This window comes from Pristis pectinata, chromosome 23 (genome assembly GCF_009764475.1).
Source record: "Pristis pectinata isolate sPriPec2 chromosome 23, sPriPec2.1.pri, whole genome shotgun sequence".
Lineage (NCBI taxonomy): Eukaryota > Metazoa > Chordata > Chondrichthyes > Rhinopristiformes > Pristidae > Pristis > Pristis pectinata.
The window spans coordinates 8,968,055-8,990,069 of record NC_067427.1 but is presented as its reverse complement, the minus strand read 5'-3'; the positions used below and the strand labels follow the sequence as shown (position 1 = coordinate 8,990,069).

Genomic DNA, 22,015 nt, shown 5'->3' with positions numbered 1-22,015 from the left:
TGCCAAAGAAAAGTTGGTGAGAAAACCTTGGCAACGTTCATCTCTTCAGCCCAGTACCTTTGGGCAGCACAGTGGTGTGGCAGTTACTGTGGCTGTCTCACGGTTACAGGAACCCATGTTCAGTCCTGACCTGAGGGAGTTTATGCATTCTCCCTGTGACTGGATGGTTTCCCCGGGTACTCTGGTTTCCCCCCACATCCCAAAGACATGCTGGTTGTTTAATCGGCCACTGCAGGTAAGTGGCAAAGGAATCAGTGCAATTGATGGGGATAGGAGAGGGAATAAGTTGTAGGGGTACAGAGAAATAAGGAGAGGGGAATGGGACTGATTGGATCACTGTGCTGGGAACTGGCTTGGGCCCAATGGGATGAACAGCCCTGTTCTGTGTCGTCAAAGTAAGAAAAAAAGTTAAGTAATCAATCATCTCATTGCTGTATGGGGGAACTGGCAATGTGGATAATTGGCTGCCTGTAATACAACCACTTCAAAAAATTAGTTCTTTGTTACCTGCTCTGGGGTGTCCTGAGGATGTGAAAACTCTTTACAGATCGCAAGTTTCTTCAGACGTTAAGTTGGAGCCTGTTGACTTTCAGCAAGTTGCCTTGGCAGAGCTCTGCAGGCTGCCCCTGAGAGCTTGTGAATAGACTTGCCCAAGTTATAGAAAATAACAACTCTGGAAGTAATACGAAATCCTAAAGACTGGTTGCATTGTGAACTGCTGCCAGGAACATCACACCCACACAAGGCTGATCTTGCTGAAGCAAATAACTTAAGGGAGAAAGAAGTGAGTTCTAGCTCTGTCAAAGAGCTGGTGCCCTTGCTCTTGTCCTGTGTTGGCCTTTCATATGGAAGGCAACTGAATAAAGAGAAGTAAGCAGAGGATAAGAAAACAACAGTACAGAGCTGTCAGCAGGGAATGTGTGAACAAACCTGGAGTGAAATGTAATACAAGTAACCACAATAATTGTAGGATCAGAGGACGTAATTCCAATTGTTGCTGGCATATAAATTTTCTCAACTATAGAAGCCGGGCAGTTTGCAGGAGTCAAATGTTTCTGTCCTGCAGGCACCAATGGTGTACTCCCACCCCTCCTGAATGGAGTTCTGTTTGTTGCCTGGAACTAGAAATGTGAGCTCAGCGGAGTCGTGAATGAGAGGTGATCTCATGGAAGAGAAGAGACTCTGCAGAGGGCTGGGCAGTTTGATGCAGGGGCTTGTTTCCTCTGGCTGGATGGTCTACATATGGGGATCATAGTCCCAAGGTAGAAGGTCAGCCACTTAGTTCTGAGAAAAGGAAAATGTTCTTTGTGCAGAGGTTTGTGAACCTTTAGAATTCCCGGTGGATTCTCTCATTGTTGTATTCAAGGCTTCATTCTTGGAACATGGAACAATACAGCACAGGAACAGGCCCTTCAATCCATGATATCTGTGCTGAACACGATGCCAAATTAAACTAAATGTCATGATCCATATCCCTTCAGTCCCTGCATATTTATGTGTCTATCTAACTTGATCCCAAGGGATTGCCAAAGAAGGTTCAAAGCTGTTTGATAGATTTTTGGATGCTTCCAGCAGAAGGAATCCGGATAAAAACAGCATAATGGAAGTACTCAGTAGGTCAGACAGCATCTATGGAGGGAGATGCAGAGATCATTTCTTTATCTGAGCTTTTTATGTTGGACAGCATTTTGCTTTAGAGATTGGCAAGAAGTTGGACAAGGTATACCATTCACCGTGATTCTACTGAATGGCAGAGCAGCGGGAGGGGGCGGCTTTTATTACTTATGTTATTTTGTTCCTGTTTTCATTGCCTCAAAAATGTGAACTCAATAGACAATAGGAGCAGAAGTAGACCATTCGGCCCTTCGAGTCTGCACTGCCATTTTGAGATCATGGCTGATCCTCAACAATCAATATCCTGTTCCTGCCTTGTCCCCATATCCCTTGATTCCCCTATCTATAAGAAACCTATCTAGCTCCTTCTTGAAAGTGCCCAGAGAATTGGCCTCCACTGCCCTCTGAGGCAGTGCATTCCACAAATTCACAACCCTCTGGGAGAAGAAGTTTTTCCTCACCTCTGTCCTAAATGGCCTAGGCCTTATTCTTAAATCATGCCCCCTGGTCCTGGACTTTCCCAACATCTGGAACATATTTCCTGTCTCTATCTTGTCCAATCCCTTAATAATCCTGTATCTTTCAGTCAGATCCCCTCTCAATCTTCTCAACTCCAGCGTGTACAATCCCAGTCTCTCCAACCTCTCAGTATAAGACAGTCCCGACATCCCCGGAATTAACCTCGTAAACCTACACTGCACGCCCTCTATAGCCAGGATATCCTTCCTTAACCCTGGAGACCAAAACTGTACACAATACTCCAGGAGTGGTCTCACCAGGGCCCTGTACAAATGCAAAAGAATCTCTTTGCTTTTGTACTCAATTCCCCTTGTAATACAGGCCAACATTCCATTAGCCTTCATCACTGCCCGCTGCACTTGCTCATTCACTTTCAGTGACTGATGAACAAGGACTCCTAGATCCCTTTGTATTTCCCCCTTACCTAACTCCACACCATTCAGATAATGATCTGCCTCCCTGTTCCTGCTCCCAAAGTGGATAACCTCACACTTATCCACATTAAACTTCATCTGCCAAGTATCTGCCCATTTACCCAACCTATCCAAATTACCTTGAATTCTCCTAACTTCCTCTACACATGTCGCACTGCCACCCAACTTTGTATCATCAGCAAACTTGCTAATGTTGTTCACAATGCCTTCATCTAAATCATCAACGTAGATCGTAAACAGCTGCGCTCCCAGCACTGAGCCCTGTGGCACCCCACTAGTCACGGCCTGCCAATCTGAGAAACATCCATTCACCCCTACCCTTTGTTTCCTATCCTCCAACCAGTTTTCTATCCATGTTAATACCCGCCCCCCCAATTCCATGAGCTCTAATTTTACCCACCAATCTCCTGCGTGGCACTTTATCAAATGCCTTCTGAAAGTCGAGGTATACAACATCCACTGAATCTCCCTCATCTATTTTCCTGGTTACATCCTCAAAAAACTCCAGTAGATTAGTCAAGCATGATTTGCCCTTGGTAAATCCATGTTGACTCGACCCAATCCTATCATTGCTATCCAAATATGCCGCTATTTCATCCTTAATAATGGACTCTAGCATCTTCCCCACCACAGATGTTAGGCTAACTGGACGATAGTTCCCCGTTTTCTCCCTCCCTCCTTTCTTAAAAAGTGGGATAACATTAGCCATTCTCCAATCCTCAGGAACTGACCCGGAATCTAAGGAACATCGGAAAATGATCACCAATGCATCCACAATTTCTAGAGCCACTTCCTTTAGTACCCTGGGATGCAGACCATCTGGACCTGGGGATTTGTCAGTCTTCAGCCCCATTAGTCTACCCATCACCATTTCTTTCCTAATGTCAATCCACTTCAGTTCCTCTGTCACCCTCTGCCTTTTGTCCATCCTTACCTCTGGGAGATTTCTTACGTCTTCCCCTGTGAAGACAGATCCAAAGTACTTATTAAATTCGACTGCCATCTCCCTGTTTCCCGTAATAATTTCACCCGATTTGGTCTTCAAGGGCCCAACATTGTTCCTAACTAACTTCTTTCCCTTCACATACCTAAAAAAGCTTTTGCTATCCTCCTTAATATTCCTGGCTAGCTTGCCTTTGTACCTCATTTTTTCTTCCCGAATTACCTTTTTAGTTAAATTCTGCTGCACCTTAAAAATTTCCCAATCTTCTATCTTCCCACTCAGCTTGGCTCTGCCATACGTCTTCCTTTTTAACACAATGCTGTCTCTGACTTCCTTTGTCAGCCACGGTGGCCCCTTCCCCCTCTTTGAGTCTTTCCTTCTCTGGGGAATAAACTGATCCTGCACCTTGTGCATTATTCCCAAGAATACCTGCCATTGCTGTTCCACTGACAATTCTGCTAGGATGCCCACCCAGTCAACTTTAGCCAGCTCCTCCCTCATGGTTCCATAGTCTCCTTTGTTCAACTGCAGAATTGGCCCTTCTGATTTGCCCTTTTCCCTCTCCAATTGCAGATAAAAACTTATCATGTTATGGTCACTACCTCCCAATGGCTCCTTTACTTCGAGTTCTCTTATCAAATCCTGCTCATTACACAGGACTAAATCCAGAATAGCCCTCTCCCTGGTCGGCTCTCGTACCAGCTGCTCCAAGAATGCATCCCGGAGGCACTCTATAAACTCCCTTTCCTGGGGTCCAGTACCAGCCTGATTTTCCCAGTCCACTTGCATATTGAAATCCCCCATAACTACTGTGACATTACCCCTGCCGCATGCCAACATTAACTCACTATTCAGCTTGCACCCAATATCCATGCCACTGTTCGGAGGCCTGTAGATAACACCCATTAGGGTCTTTTTGCCCTTACAGTTCCTCAGTTCTATCCACACTGACTCTACTTCTCCTGATTCAATGTCCCCCCTTGCAAGGGACTGAATCTCATTCCTCACCAACAGGGCCACCCCACCCCTCTGCCCACCTTCCTGTCCTTACGATAGCATGTATACCCTTGAAAATTCATTTCCCAGGTCTGATCTCCCTGCAGCCATGTCTCCGTTATCCCAACAACATCATACTTACCCATTCGTATCTGAGCTTCAAGCTCGCCTACCTTATTCCTGACACTCCGTGCATTCAGATATAGGATTTTTAACCCATTTCTCCTCTCTCCATTCGTATTAATGTTCCGAAATTGTGTAGTTCCTACCTGTCCTCTACCCTCCATCTCGCTATCCTCTCTCTCATTCTGGATCCCCTCCCCCTGCAAATTTAGTTTAAACCCCCCCGAGCAACATTAGCAAACCTTCCAGCAAGAAAGTCAGTACCCCTCCAGTTCAGGTGTAAACCATCCCGTTGGAACAGATCCCATCTTCCCTGGAACAAATCCCAATTATCCATAAACCTGAAGCCCTCCCTCTCGCACCATCCCCTCAGCCACGTATTAATCTGCCTCGGAGCAGCTTCAGGTTGGACTGATTCTTCCCAGGCCTTGAGACAAATCCTGGAAATAGTCATCAGGTCAGGCGGCAGCTGTGATGGGAGAAACAGAAGGAAGGTTTTATGTCGACCCTTCGACAGAACTGGAAAAGAAAGAGAATGGGTTAAAGTTGCAGAAAAGGTGGGGAAGGACTAAGGGAATGTCTCTGATAGGGGAGCCCATTTATGTGAAAGGTCACTGAACAAGGGTGTGGGATATAAGCAAAGAATGACAATACTACAGAGCTGTCACCCAGTGTAAGTGAATTATTAACGCAACATAAATAGTAGTACAGTAAGTTGCATGATAATTGGAGGATCACTATCCCTATCGGAGTGTTCTCTTTGTCCCATTCACCCCTCACCCACTTCTTTGCTTATTCTGAAGGGTCTTTGATCTGACACTTTAACACTGTTTCTCCTTCTGACCTGCTGAGTGTTTCCAGCATTTTCTGTTTTTATTTCAGATTTTCAGCATCTGCAGATTTTTGGTTTCCTTCCCTGGCTTATTTCCCTTGTTGCTGAGACTTGCATTCTGCAGTTATGGTGATCCGATGTTGAATGAATGAAGCTACTACCTCTCTAGACCAGAAGTTGCCTAGGGGTCTTGACACAGTTGAGATCTCGTTCCTTTAATTGTTGCCGAAATATATTTAGATGAATATCAAGTTGACTGCACTGTCATCAAAATGACTCTCCCCAGTAGCTGGAACTTGTCATTTGCAAAGATTCCTGGAAGGAGTGGACTCCTTTTAATATTTTTTTCCTTCTTGGGATGTGTTTCTATTGTAATAAAGTCTGTCCAGTGTCACTGTGTCTCAGGCTATGCCAGTGAGAGAAGATAAAATAGATTCTTGGTGATTTGTTATTCAATTCCCACTTCCCCCGCCCCCCTCCCCTCCCCCCCCCCACTCTCCCCCTCTCCCTGCATCTGGTCTCAGTTGATCATTAAATGCTGAGGTGGCTTGCTGAGTCTTTTTTGTTTTCTGGCCAACACTCCTTCAGTGATTCGGAGCAGGCTTCCCAAGTCACAGAGCACTGTATAGAATGCAACTGGGACTGCAATAGCTGATGGTGAATAATTTTTATTTCATTACAGAAGACAACAGCTCCTTATCAGGTTCAGAGTGTAGCACTTTGAATCTCTACTAATTGCCTACAGCCATTTTCACCTAGTTGTAAATTGGTTTGGGACTTGGTTTGGGGCAATGGCTTTAAAGTAATGGGTGGAAGTTCAAGGGAGATATCAGAGGAAGGTTTTTTTTTCCCCCACTGAGTGGTTGGGGCATGGAATGTGCTGCCTGGGGTGGTGGTGGAGGCAGGTGCATTGGTCAAATTCAAGAGATTGCTAGATAAGCATATGGAGGAATTTAAAATAGAGGGATATGTGGGAGGAAGGGGTTAGATAGTCTTAGGCGAGGTTTAAAGGTTGGCACAACATTGTGGGCCGAAGGGCCTGTATTGTGCTGTACTGTTGCATGTTCTATAATCTCATCTTGAAAGATGCATTGTTTCTATTCAAATTAATATATTTTCAGGTTTGAAGGTACCTGTGCTTAAAGTCTCTATACTTGCTAACGACACTGCTGGGTACTTCTCCAATGGGGAAACGTTGAGGGCCACCAAACCAGTAAGGAGATGGGGTTGATATAGGGATTGTCCATAACCTACAGGCTCGAAGGGGCTACTCTTGGTTTGTAAATGCTCCCTTTTACTTTCATTCTAATGCTTTTCTTCACCAGAAAACTGTAGCTCAAATTTCCTTGCTGACCAATATTACCTCACAAACACCAGAGTTCTGCTAGCTCCTGGATAAAGTCCTTTCTTAACGTTAGCCCCTCCTTTTGCACGAGTCTACCTCCAATCTAGATTTAAAAAAAAATCATGTGTCAAATGTAATTTAGTTTTAAACTTTGTTGTTCAATATCTGTTAATCATGGATAAAGATAATACACTATTTTAAACCACGTTAAATATTTGGGAATGATGTTTTAAGCTGAGCCAGTACTAATCTGATTTGATTTATTTTGTCATGTCTCTGTAGGGATTGCTTATTGGATAATCTCATTGGTTTCAGATGTCCATACCGGACCTTTGCTACCACCTCTGCTCTCACCTTTTAAATCTCTTGCTTTACAAGAGATACAATATTAAATATATCTTGTGTCTGTGCATTGGGCTCTCAATGTGCTTTGACTGATAAATTAGAAGCTCCTACAGTGAACATCACCAATTCCAGTAAAGGGCAGTTATCTCATTCGTATCAGTCAGGAATTTGCCAGATAGAGAATCAGAATTAATCTTGCTCTATGAAATGTTGTTCTTTTGTGCTGTAATGATCCAGACATTGGCACCTTTGTTCCTGTACTTCAAGATACAGTAAGAGCTGATACAGGATGAGATATAATAAGATGAATGAGTGTCCATGAGCTGAAACATAGTCACCGAATTGTTACAGTCCAGAAGGAGGCCATTCAGCCTGTTCGGGAGTCCGTACCACATCCGTGTCAGAGGATTTCAGCTGGTCTCACTCCCTGGCTCTCTCTCCATAACCCTGCAAGTTCTATCACTTAAGTTCAGCACCCTGTAAAAGGAGACCTGCTTTCTTTGCTGATTGTAAATTAAAGCCTCAGACTGAGAGCCATGATGCACCGTGCCTGAGGCAACCCATCAGGGCACCAGCCAAAGTGGTCTTTCTAATGGTGCATCTTCCAATTAAAACAGCTGAATGTATTCCTGGGAACTTTCTATAGATACATTTCAAATGATTACTCGCATTGAAATTCATCAGGGAGGAATCTCAGACAGATTGTTATAAAAGTGTCAAAGATTTATTTATCAGCAATTGGTTTTCATGAAATTTCCTCTCACGCCATGGCAATATGACAGGGACGTGAGTACATTCAGCTCAGCCTGCTGGTGTTGGATTTTCTTTTTACCCAAGCAAATATCTGTAATCATGTTCACATGCCCTATTCCAGACTCCTCTCAATCCTGTCTGATCTCATCCTGAATGTTCGCTTAACCATGAAGCCTGAATTCAGAGCCCTCGGTATAATCTGGTATTTTCAGAGTCAACTGCTCCTGGAGGAGGAACTTGCCCAGTCCCTGCAGGAGGTCTCTGGTGAATCTGTGGTTTGGGCTGCAAGGTGGAAGCTGCCTTTGGAGGTGTCTGAGCCTTTACCATGGCTTACAGAGGCCCCAGTGGCCGGCATCTGTTACTGAAACATTGCAACAATGGGTTGGTGCAGCCTGTATAGAGCCACCACTTAAGCAAAAAAAATGTTTGAGCGAAGCCTTGGAGAAAGTTGTCAGATATTAAGTGATGCTGGCTGTCATCAACAGCAGGGTCTATTCATGGCTCATTCTCAAACACAGTGAGGGTGTACAATTCTACCTGTACTGTATGTGGAACACTTGCCCAAAGAACCCTTCCAAATGGCTGTACACTCCTGGGGACCTCCTGCAAGTGTCAATGTGTTCCCGGGGACCCCTGCAAGTGTCAATGTGTTCCCGGGGACCCCTGCAAGTGTCAATGTGTTCCCAGGGACCCCTGCAAGTGTCAATGTGTTCCCGGGGACCCCTGCAAGTGTCAATGTGTTCCCAGGGACCCCTGCAGGAAATGACACATTTCTGGGAATCCTAATCAAGTAACAATGGATTTCTGGAAATAATCTCATGCTCCTCTAGACTCTCAGTAAATAATGACACACTCCTTGGGACCCCTATCAAATAGTCACGCCATCCTGGGATTGACTGGAAGAACTGAAACCCATCATCCGATCCACCCCAACTCCCTGTCCCTTTCCCTAAATGCTGACAGTCTACACACAGACAAACTTGCAGGGACATCTTGGTAATAGGGGCTTCTTCCTAGGGAGACTCTAGTAAAACTGACTGACTTGTGGGGACACAACTCAGAGGACAGTCCAAATATCTGAATGGCAAGTTTTATTTTGCACTTTGGAAACCAGGCTTGCCATACAAGGTGGGGGAGAACCATTTATTAGTTATGGTTTGGTATGTAGCACTCTTGGCTCAGAGATGGGAGGTTGTGGGTTCAAGCCCAGCTGAATACAAAATAGCAGTGCTGACAGTATTGTCAAGGATGCCTGCCACTCTGGCCATTCCCTTTTCTCTCTTTGAGGTGAAGGTACAGGAGCTTGAAAGCTCAGACAATCAGACTCAAGAAAAGCTTCTTCCCCACTGCTGTCAGACTTCTGAACCAATCACCTCTTTCACCCCCCTTCCCACTGCTGCCACATTCTTGAACCATTAATTCTACCTCTTCCGTTATTGTCACTTCAGCACTTCTTTTGCACTACTTCAGTGTGCACCACTGTACTTTGGATCATTTTATTGTTTTGTGCTCATCACTGTACTTATTGGTGTATTTATTATTACCATGTATATTGTTTACTCTGTGGGCTTCATGTGAGCAAGAAATTTCATTGTACCCTGGTGTAGATGACAATAAACTAAACTAATCGAATCAGTGTGATATCAAAGGAGTACTTCACTATCTGAGACATTCCTTTCATGTGAGATGTTCAGCCAAGGTCCACACTGCTCTCCCAGTTGAAATCCCCTTGGCATTACTTCAAAAGATGAGCAAGGGAGTTCCCCTTGGTATCCCGGCCAGTGTTTCTCCTCCACTGTTTCTCACAGGGCTGCTGTTTAGTGGGGCTTGCTGTGTACAGATTGACTGCAGTGCCCCCTGTATTACAGTAGAAGTCATTCATTTGAGCCCACTTTGGGACCCACAGAAAGTGAGCTTTGGGGGGAGGATGGAAGTTGCTATATAAATGCAATTTGCCATCGTTTTCTACTATACAAATGTTGTCTGGTAGATTATTTTCAAGTTGCAGAGAGCAGGATGCATGACCCAAAACTGACAGAAGTCTCTTCATTTTTATTGACATCAAGGCAGGTGTTTGATCTGGGCTACATTTTCACAAAAATGTTTTGAGACTTTGCTAATCTGAAGTGACAAAGCAGCCATAGTTCTGACACTGGGATTGCCTGCTGTCCACCTGCCTCTGAGCTCTGATACGCTGAAGGACATGTCGCAAAATCCCACAGCTATTTCTGCAGACCACTGAGTGTGTTTGAGAGTGTGTGGTGGGGGTGAGAGGTGCTTATGACTGGATTATCTTCATGAAATAATCATTCAGTATTATGTCTATTTACAATAATTAGTCTATATTAATCCAGTATTCATATGATTATCAAATTGAAACAAAACTTCTGTTGGGATGGGGTGTGAGGGTTCTATTCAATGAACCAGGCACGGTAGTGTAGCGGTTAGCGCAATGCTATTACAGCGAGAGCGACCTGGGTTCAATTCCGGCCACTGTCTGTAAGGAGTTTGTACGTTCTCCCCGTGTCTGCATGGGTTTCCTCCCACATTCCAAAAATGTACAGGTTAGGAAGCTGTGGGCATGCTATGTTGGCTCTGGAAGTGTGGCGACACTTGCGGGCTGCCCCCAGAACACTCTACGCAAAAAGATGTATTTCACTGTGTGTTTCGATGTACATGTGACTAATAAAGATATCTTCTCTTATGACTGACAGTGCAAAGTGCCTTCATTGCCAATACACTGCATTCACAGAGTAACAAACAATCTGCTGGAGGAACTCAGTGGGTCAGGCAGCATCTGCGGGGGGAAAGGAATTGTCAATGTTTCAGGTTGACCGTCCTGAAACGCCGACGATTTCTTCCCCCTTCCCCCTTCCCCCGCAGATGCTGCTCGACCTGCTGAGTTCCTCCAGCAGATCGTTTGTTACTTCAGATTCCAGCATCTGTAGTCTCTTGTGTCTCCACTGTATTCACAGAGTAATTTGTCAGGGGAATGGAGCTCTTCTAACAATTTGAATGTCCCAGGTCTAGAAATTGATGGCTGCTATCTTTTGGGTGTTATGACATTGCTAAGTGACTCCCTAATACAATTATAAACATCTCTTAAAATTTGCAGAATTTGTTAGCTGGTTGTAAACAGCATTTTTGGGTTCCCTGTTGTACTGCCGCTCTGTCTCTGGAAGAGCAGGAGTTACAGGATCAAATTCCCAGAGCTCCTGGCAGCTAGACACACACCTAAGATCTCACGGGCTCTTAAAAGCTACAAGCCCACCACACCGCCAGCACTCTTGCAGCTAATGGAGAGCGCTGCTTTGTTCACCATGGCTCCTTCACCATGGGCACCCCACCAAATGTGGTCCACTGATGGCAAAGCAACTGAAGTCTGTTCTGATGGAGAGTTGGCCACAGCCCTCTAATGAAACAGTGATACGCAAACTGTCAGAGTGTCAGAAGGGGGCTGGAATGATCCTGAGGCACGTCTCTATCCCCAACCCTGGCACAAACCCAAGTGGCAGCTACCAATGAGACAAGAGTCTCAGCGGATGTGAATAATGAGCATAAGATAGTAAATTATCCTGCTGTTGACAAACTTAAACTCTAAGATTCTAAGAGTAACCTGGTCCCTATGTGTGCCTGGGTAATGTCTAGTGTCATCCACTAATGGTCTGAATTTGGGTATCAGATGGCAGTATCACTGAGGTGAAGAGCTTAAAGATGCAAAGGAAGGTCAGGGGTGAGTGTGGAGTGTGTGCAGAATGGTGAGCAAGAGTCTACAAATGCTGGGTTATAGTGTCTGGCCCTTTAAATAGTGTGCAGTTTGAACCTGCAGTGTTAGTGTCCAGCATGGGGTTCATTATTCAGACCAATGCAGTTGAAGATCCTACTGCAGAGAAATGTTGGGGATTTAGATATCTTTATTAGTCACATGTACATCGAAACACACATTCAAATGAATCTTTTGCGAGGAGTGTTCTGGGGGCAGCCCACAAGTGTCGCCACGCTTCCGGCGCCAACACAGCCTGCCCACAACTTCCTAACCTTTATGTCTTTGGAATGTGGGAGGAAACTGGAGCACCCGGGGGAAACCCACGCAGACACGGGGAGAACGTACAAACTCCTTACAGACAGCGTCCGGAATTGAAGCCGGGTCACTGCCACTGTAATAACATTACACTAACTACAGCACTACTGTGCTTACCCATCTATTTTTCCATGTAGTTTTTCTTTATGCTTGCTTGTATGTCTGTATAATTTAGTAACATAGTATATTTGTTCTATACTTCTGTCATTTCTTTGTCTGCACTATGCACTATGGTTGGCGTCACTTGGGTGACCTGGACAAGACAAATGGTGCTAGGAACTGGGGAGATCTGCAGCAAAATGAACAAGCTGTGCTAATGACCAGAAACATACAACGTTGCAGTGCCTGGTTGTCTGGCATTTTGCTGATGGGTTTCTAGTCTCTGATGTCTTGCTGGGAGATCTCCTGGAGTGCCTCCCACGCTCGTGGCTTCCGCAATCAATTCCACTTGTGTCCTTATCTGTGGCTGATGGCTGTAACACTCCAGCTGGGCAGGAAGTAACGCTGAGACTGTTTTATTCCCAGTATGAGTTTAAAGCCAAGAACATCAAGAAGAAAAAGGTGAGCATCGTGGTGTCTGTGGATGGAGTGAAGGTCACGATGAGGAAAAAGCAAAAGGCAAGTCCATCACTTTGCACTTTCCGGGGGATTTTACTGTCGACTGCTGCAGATCCCCTCGGTGCCTGTTTCAGAGTCGTGTTCAGTTTGTTCTCGGTCTCAGCCCCACTGTGTTAATGCAGCAAACTCTACTCCCATGCCTGGGTCAAAACTATGGTTGTAAACCTTGAAGTGTATCATTATGGATGATATTAGACATCATCCTAACATTGGTGGGGACCAGGTCATCTTCACTCTTAGGATTGGGGTTTAAGTTAATGTGTGGTATTGCAGAATACCTGGGAAAACATGCATTGTAACTTGTTCAGCACCCACAATGAATCCAAAGGGTTACTCAGTCATAGAGTCATACAGCATGGAAACATACAGCCCAACTGGTCCATGCCAACCAAGATTCCCAACTGTCAGTCTCATTTGCCTGTGTTTGGCCCATATCCCTCTAAACCTTTCCTACCCGTGTACCCGTCCAGATACCTTTTAAACGTTGTTAATGTATCTACTGGTGGGTCGAATTTCAGAGCACAACGTACTATTGCTACTTATAACATCCCAAGTAAAATACTGCAGATGTTAGAAATCTGAATTAAAGCCCAGAGAATGCTTAAAATACCCAGCAAATCAGGCAGCATCTGAGAGAGAAGCAGACTTGTTCCATCCTTTGTTGCTGTCCGCAGCCCCCCTGGCCTGGGAAACATGTTTAAGGTCTATTGTGATTCATTGGACTCCTCTCCAATTGCATTCAGCTTCAACTTGCGCACTTGCACAAACCGTCCTAACTTGTTGTCAGAAGCAGAGTTAACGTTGGAGGTCAGATTTCCGGCATCTGCAGGTTTTTGATTTTTCACCCTAACTTGCCATTCCGTTGGGTTAAACAATGCACTCCTGGTGAGCCCTTAACAGTCTTCACCTAATCTTCACCTAACAGACTACAGGGAGCCCAGATATGGGCAATGAATGCTGGCATTGCCAGTGATATCATCATTCCAAAAAAGAATTCAAAGTAAAGGGTTAACTTGCAGAGCAATTGGAGAAAGTTGCGAGGAGTTGTCGAAATGCAGGCTGTCAATATCATTGTGTGAATGACAGCCTCAGTAAAATACCAAAGTACCAGGGTTTGTCATACCCTACCGACCTTCCATTCTGTTTCTTAACACAATGCAGACCAATTTCAGTCTTGTTGCCTGGATGCTTCAGGAGAAATTGCACCTTTTACTGTTGTGCCAGTGTGATCCTTCATTGACTGCCTCAAACTCCTCCATCAAGGGCTCTCCCAGATGAGTACCTGTGTACAACGAGGCTTGTTGTAACCATCAAACTCTGCATTTTAAAGCATAACACATAAATGGATAAATTCAATTTTTTTCATTACACTTGACATAAGATTAGAAAACAAGTAACTGTTAGATTATCAAAATTTACTTACTAAACTAACTGTTCACCAAAACTATTTAACACTAAATGTTCATTCCCACCACATCTGCCTTTTACCCTTGACTTCCACAGACTGTAGACAGTCCCAGCTGGACTAGAAGCCCAAGGTTTGACCTCCGACACTTCCGAGGTCTGGGATGCTGGCAGTTAAGCCGTGCTGAGCTTGTGATGAAGTCTGTGTGAGAATGGTTTCTGGATAAACTGAAGTGTTATGCAAGAACCATCACTTTGCAGATGTTTCCTCTTAACCTAATTTGCATTCACAAAGATGTGTTATCCATTTATGAAGTGAATTTAATTACAGAATATTATACAAATTGACCCAGAATCTTTCTCATATTGATCCGAAAACTGACTCCTGTCAAATCAATGCCCAAGAAATCAGACTTCCTCACACTCTACCTTAGAAGCCACAGTACATTGGCTCAAAAATCTTGCGATCCAGGAAATCAAAAATGCACACTCCTGTCATTAAAGTGAGTGCCCCTGAGGGTGCTGGACCACTGTTCCAGTTATAAGGTGAGAACTTTGCTCTGTGTATCTGATGGAGGTCACCTCTTCACCAAAGGGTGTTTTCTTGTTCCAGAGGAAGGAGTGGACATGGGATGAGAGTAGGATGATGGTGATGCACGACCCAATCTACAGGTACCGTTTCGCTTACAGAAACTAATGGATCTGGTTAGACATTTGTCAGAAACTAATAATAATGTAGAACTCCTGGACATTCAAAAAGACCTTGTGAGTTGGGAGATATTGTGAATGCAATAACTATTGTCAATGCTCTCTGTACTACCTCAATGCACTGTGTAATGAATTGACCTGTACGATCAGTTTTTCGCTGTACCTCGGTACAAGTGACAATAATAAACCAGTACCAATCTATACACAGGATCCCAGTCACTGTGAGCTCTCTACATGGGATCGCGGTCACTGTGAGCTCTCTACATGGGATCGCGGTCACTGTGAGCTCTCTACATGGGATCGCGATCACTGCGAGCTCTCTACATGGGATCCCAGTCACTGTGAGCTCTCTACATGGGATCGCGGTCACTGTGAGCTCTCTACATGGGATCGCGGTCACTGCGAGCTCTCTACATGGGATCCCAGTCACTGTGAGCTGTCTACATGGGATCGCGGTCACTGTGAGCTCTCTACATGGGATCGCGGTCACTGCGAGCTCTCTACATGGGATCCCAGTCACTGTGAGCTCTCTACATGGGATCGCGGTCACTGTGAGCTCTCTACATGGGATCGCGGTCACTGCAAGCTCTCTACATGGGATCCCAGTCACTGTGAGCACCTTACACATGAACCCAGTGTGAACTCAGTATTCTGGATCCCTGTCACTGAATTTCTTTAAACCTTCTGTAAAATGTAATGCCAGTAGTCAGTTCAAAATCTGAATAATTTGGTATTTTAGACAGAAATAGACTTCTTTACTAACAGTGCCATATGCACAAAAATAATTATTGAAAGTATTATTGCCAAGAAATTGTAGTTTATGGTCTTTCCTACATTAAAGATGTGCTGAGTGTAGCACTGACACCCACTTGGATCCCCTCCGAAAATTTGTGAAATTGCACAAAGCACCTCAAAGGTTGCATTGTTGTATTTGGTGCATGAATCCCTGGGATAAAATGGGATCAGTCTGTTTGCTGTTGGGTCCTCTGTGCAGAGGTTGCATCATTGCCTCCCTGACTCCTGGGAAGTGGGGCAGTGCTTAAACTCTCTCCACGGCAGCCACGGTGTAGTGGTGTGAAAGGCTGCCCTGGAGGTGAGGGTGAATGAAGGGGAGGTTGCACACATTACTCTCCAGTGTATCTCGGAATCCACCGCATAATTTTCCGATCCATCACACAAACCAGCCTCTGTTACACTTCCCACTGCCTGGGTAAGCAGCCAACATAATCAAGTAATCAAAGACCCCTCCCACCCCAGACATTCTCTCTCCTGCCCCCTCCCATCGGGCAGAAGATACAAAAGCTTGAGAACATTTGCCACCAGGCTCAAGGACAGCTTCTATCCCGCTGTTTTAGACTCTTGAATGGACCTCCTGTACGCTAAAGATGAACTCTTGATCTCTCAATCTACCTTATTGTAGCCCTTGCACTTTCTTTGTCTACCTACACTGCATTTTCTCTGTAACAGTAACACTAACATTCTGTACTCTTTTTTTTCCCCTTTGTTCCACCTTGATGTACTTACGTTTGGAATGCTCTGCCTGGATGGCAGCAACAAAGCTTTTCACTGTATCTCGGTACATGTGACAATAATGAACCAACTACCAATCATCAATCAGAGTCACGAGTGGTCCCAATCCGCCCTGAGCTGCTGGACGATCAAAGGGCCAGAGGTAGCAGCACACAGTTCAGCACTGACTTTTGAAGTTGTGCTGCTCTTTGACAAACGAGGCTGGGAGATGTGTACAGGACACCAGTGTGACAGTGCAGACCTTCTAATTGCCCTCATTCCTGAATTCTGGGCATTGTGCTCATTTGTTTTACGTGCAAGTGAACGGCGAAGGTCGAAGTTTTCCTCCGAAGGCTCTAATTTCTGTCATCAGTGTAGGAACTGTGGGCTACATGAGCCGTGGTATTGTTAACCGCACCGGACAAACATCAGCTGCGCCAGGGTTAATCACGCCCAGCTTAATTTCTTGATGAGCACTAGTCAAACTGGAAGTGAATGCCTGTGCAGTCCAACATGTGCAAAGTAGCTTTCCTGTGCACACAACACATGCTGAAATGGGTCGAATTTCTAGGCATCAGTGAGGAAAACAAAATACAACCAAGTGCTTTGAAAATTATAAAGGAATGAAGAGTTAGCCCCTGCTCAAGAGTCAGTGCTGTTGTGTTGGTCTCCTATGATTAAGAGAGACTTCAGAACCCAAATAAACTATATTACAGATAGCTTAGAAATGCCTAAAACTACTGACAACTCCAATGTCCAGCTAAGTATTTGGATTACGGTACGATATTGCTGGAGACACATCCATTTTAAAATTTAAGATCATTTGTTGCTGATTAAATGGCAGTCAGTGCTAATAATAGAGCTCAGCCTTGGTATCAGCAAGGGAGAGAGTTTAAAACATCCTTCATAATTGAGAATAGACAAAGCACTGGAATGTTGACCATGGTTTATCGGATGACTTAAATTAAGGAATTCCTGTTGAAAACAAAGAATAGGGTACGCCTTGCTGTGTTAGCAATCTTTAGAGTGAATTTTGTAGCTCTGAGATTGCTGCAAATGAGGCCCAAAGTACTGAACACTGTCTTTAATTAGCTCCCTCTCCATCACACCCCCCTAGCAGTGTAACACAGAAAATTAAAAGTGTCCTGAACTCCAAAGTAAATAAATTGTGGCTGAACATTCTTGAGCTGTCAAGAGCTGCAGTTCTCCCTGATCACAGTGTAAAGTTCTGTTGGAGATCACTTTTATAATGCTGGCTAAATTTAATTTCGTATCATGGAGAATTACAGGTCCAAATTTTTCCTACAGCCCATCCACAGGAATTTCCAGTTTACTAGAAAGGCTTTCTGCTGCTGGATTGACTGACATTACGGAATCAGCACAGTAGGGGGTGTTCGCCCCATTGAGTTCATGCCTGTTGAAAAAGTACTGACCAGTCAAATCACACCTCCCAGCACTTGGATGTGAGCCTGCAGATTAGAGCATGTTAAATGCTCATCCAAACACATCTAAACTGATGAGGCTTTTCGGCAGTGAGATCAAGATCCCCAACACCCAACCACCATACCCACTGGCTGAAAATTAACTTTACTTGATCCTTCTTCCTATGACCTTAAATCCATTGTTCTTTCAACATTGAGCTTCCTGCTGAGGTAAATAGGTGCTTCCTCTCCTCTCTGTCTGGGCCTCTTTATGCTCAATCAGAAGACAAGTGAGAATGTCAGTAGAAATTTGAAATAATAAAAGCAATCGTTTTTCTTAACGTGTTGGTACTTTTGGAAATGCAACATGGTCTTGATGGACTAAATGGCCTGGTCTTGTTCCTATGAACTGCTGCTTTAAACGTAAATTTGTTTTTGAATAACACAACAGTCTGAATTGAGCAAGTTTAGTGAAATGGCAATGTGGGTGGATCTTTTCCACTGGGGTAACTAATCTTAAGTAGCTTCCTCCATAATATGGTTAGAAATAATGTTCTTTCCATGGACTAGCCCTGTAAGATTATTGTTTATTATTATTGGTTTATTATTGTCACATATACTGAGGTACAGTGGAAAAACTTTGTTTTGCATGCCATCCTTACAGATCATTTCACAACATCAGTACCTCGAGGTAGTACAAGGGAAAAGCAATAACAGAATGCAGAATATAGTGTTACAGTTACAGAGAAAGTGCAGTGCAGGCAGACGATAGGTGTAAGGCCATGACAAGATAGATCGTGTGAGGTCAAGAGTCTATCTTATCATACAAGGGGACTATTCAATAGTCTTATAACAGCAGGATTGAAGCTGTCCTTGAGCCTGGTGGTATAGCTTTTGCACGATGACTGAGTCATTTATCCGTGTTTTCTCCAGGGCCTTTTATCTTCATTGGTTCATTGAGAAAGTTTTTGAAAGGAGCTGTGTTATTTACTACACTTTGCTGCTCTTATATTTTTAGTTTTATGCAATAAGGTGTCACAATGTTGTGAGACATCAATCTGACCTGCTGTTATCACTGATCATTAGAACCTTTCTTTCTCTCTAGAATATTCTATGTATCACATGACTCCCAAGATTTAAAGATATTCAGCTATATCGCCAGGGATGGTGTCAGTAATACCTTCCGATGCAATGTGTTTAAATCGAAGAAAAAGGTACAAACCCTTGTGTTCTGTGAGACCAGCTCTGCACTCTGTGAGTGTGTATGTGTGCTTGGACTTGTGTGTATTTATACATGTGTGCGCTTTTCATTCAGTTCAGTTTTACGAGCAAGTTAGTTGCTGGAATAATGCTCCGATAGGGGAGATCATTGAAGGCTGAAGGGGAAGCAGGTTAGTCATAGACCCACAGAGCACAGAAACAGGCCCATTAGCCCAACTTGTCCATGCTGACAAAGGTGCCTTCCTGAGCACGTCCCATTTGACAAATGGGACTAGCTCTGTGCATTTGGCATCGGAGGTACCTTCTTTAACAAAGAGAAGACCAAGGGATAGTCTGAGAGAGGTCCATGGTGGCATTTATAGGGAAAACATCAAAAGTGTGATTTTACTTTCCAGAACTCTAACTACAAGCCATAACTATAGACAGTCATTAAAAAATCCAACAGGAAACTCAAGGAAACTTCTTTACCTAGAAAACATTAGAATCCAAGAACATAAGAAAATAGGACCAGGAGTAGGCTACGCAGTCCCTCACGTCTGCCCCACCATTCAATATGATGACAGCCGATGTGACCCAGGCCTCTTCTGTGCCAATTCCCCATCGCCTTCAATTCCCTGATCTTTCAGAAATGTACCTGTTTGACAGAGTCGAATGGGAATATCTATTCAGTACACTCCAAAAATTCAATTTTAGTCCTAAATTTATATCTGCGATTAAAATGATTTATTATGCACCTATGGCTTCAATACTTACTAATAATCAAAGATCTCCTTTGTTTAGGCTTTTTCGAGGTACTAGACAAGGCTGTCCATTAAGCCCTTTATTATTTGATATTGCTTTAGAACCTTTGGCTATTGCATTTCGGGATTCTTCAAATATATGTGGTATTACTTGTGGACAGAAGATTCATAAGATATCTCTTTACGCAGCTGACCTGTTACTTTATATTTCTAATCCAGAGGAATCTATCCCCGCAGTACTATCACTATTAGATCAGTTTAGTGTTTTTTCTGGCTATAGATTAAATTTTAATAAGAGTGAACTTTTTCCATTAAATATGCAAATTCCAATTTATAGCCAATTACCTTTTAGATTGGTAACTCACTTTTTATGTATTTAGGTGTTAAAATTACTAAGAGACATAAGGACTTATTTAAAGCTAATCTACTGCCTTTAATTGACCACGTTAAACAATTATTTACTAAATGGTCCCCACTGTCTCTATCATTGGTAGGCCGAATTAATGCAGTTAAGATGACTATTTTACCAAAATTTTTATATTTATTTCAAGCGATTCCAACTTTTGTTCCAAAATCTTTTTTTGACGCTATTGATTCCAAAATTCTTTCATATATTTGGCAGAATAAAAGCCCAAGGCTAAGTAAGAAATATTTACATAAACTAAAAGAGGATGGTGGTATGGCCTTGCCTAACTTTAGATTATATTATTGGGCAATCAATATTAGATATTTAATTTTTTGGACACAAGATTCAGATGTAATTCAATGCCCCAAATGGGTACACCTTGAATCCCAATCAGTACTTGAATTTTCATTAGTTTCTATTTTAGGAGCCCCACTCCCTTTTGCACTTACCAAATTAAGTAAACATATGATTAACCCAATTGTTAAACATACAATACGAATATGGTTTCAATTTCGTAAGTTTTTTGGATTGAATAAATTTAATCTATCAAGTCCCATTCAATCTAATTTTTTCTTTTATCCATCTCGAGTTGACTCAGCTTTTTCCATACGGAAAAGGAAGGGAATAGTATGTTTTCGTGATCTATTCATTGATAACTGTTTTTCATCTTTTGAACAATTGTCTAACAAATACAATTTGCCTAGATCACACTTTTTTCGATATTTGCAAATTAGAAATTTTTAAAAAGCTACTATACCCTCTTTTCCCACACCTTACAAAACTGAAATTATGGAAAAAATGTTTGCTTTTAATCCTTGTCAGAAGGGCTTGATAGCAATAATTTTTGACTTAATTATGAAAATTCGTTCAGAACCACTGGACAAAATTAAGAACGAATGGGAAAGTGAACTCCAGACATCGATACCTACAGAGACTTGGAAGAAAATTCTTCATTTAGTTAATACATCTTCAATGTGTGCCAGGCATTCTTTGATACAGTTTAAGGTAGTTCATAGGACCCATATGTCAAAAGATAAGCTAGCTCGTTTTTATCAACATATAAATCCTATATGTGACAGATGTAAATCGAATGTGGCTTCTTTGACACATATGTTTTGGTCCTGTTCTCTTTTGGAAAAATATTGGAAAGATATTTTTAACATTATTTCAAATGTATTGAAGATTGATTTACAACCTCATCCTATCACTGCAATTTTTGGTTTACCAAGGATAGAGTCTGGCCATCTATCTGCCTCCGCTAACCGTATGATTGCCTTGATTACATTAATGGCCAAACGATCCATTTTGCTTAAATGGAAGGATCCAATACCCCCTACTACTTTGCAATGGTTATCTCAAACTATATCATGTTTAAACTTGGAAAAAATTAGGAGTGGTACTGTTGATCCTTCGCTTAAATTTGAGGAAGTTTGGAGTCCATTTATTCAATATTTTCATATGATATAGATCCCTTTATAATAACCTCTCAATTTAGAGGAACGGAGTTGATGACATAATATTGCTCTGTTTCTATTGAGAAATTTTAGTCCAGTTTTTTTTTGGGTTTTTTTTGAATTTTTTTTTCTTTAGCTTAGTTTGGTTTGATATATTGTTTATAATTTTTCTTATTGTTTTGGTTTTTTTTCTTTTTTTTATATTTTATAATAAATCTTTTTCTTTTATATTATATTCATTCACTAACAGATCATTGGATCTACAGACTTTTTTTTATACTCTATTGTTCTTTATGATTATCCATGTCATGATTGTTCTCCTGATCTCTTTGCTTTACATGTATAACCATTGATATATTAATCTGTATTAATTTGAAAACTAATAAAAAGATTGAAAAAGAAAAGAAATGTACCTACTACCTTTTTAAATACCCCCAATGATCCACGCTCCACAACACCTCAGGGTAGAAAGTTCTGGAGATTCACTGCCCTCTGCAGGATAAAGTTCCCATGCACTTCAGTGTTAAATGACTTCCCCCTCATCTTCTA

At 42.8% G+C, this 22,015-nt stretch overlaps 1 protein-coding gene across 2 annotated transcripts in view; it reads left to right on the top strand.

Moving 5' to 3' along the window:
- Nucleotides 1-22,015, top strand: part of si:dkey-34e4.1 (carboxyl-terminal PDZ ligand of neuronal nitric oxide synthase protein) — a 103,397-nt gene that overhangs the window by 54,858 nt on the left and 26,524 nt on the right. For both annotated transcript variants that reach the window (XM_052037071.1, XM_052037070.1), the window contains exons 3-5: nucleotides 12,511-12,603; nucleotides 14,621-14,679; nucleotides 18,751-18,859. In XM_052037071.1, the coding sequence (XP_051893031.1) occupies nucleotides 12,511-12,603; nucleotides 14,621-14,679; nucleotides 18,751-18,859 (261 nt within the window). The remainder of the gene's footprint in view (nucleotides 1-12,510; nucleotides 12,604-14,620; nucleotides 14,680-18,750; nucleotides 18,860-22,015) is intronic.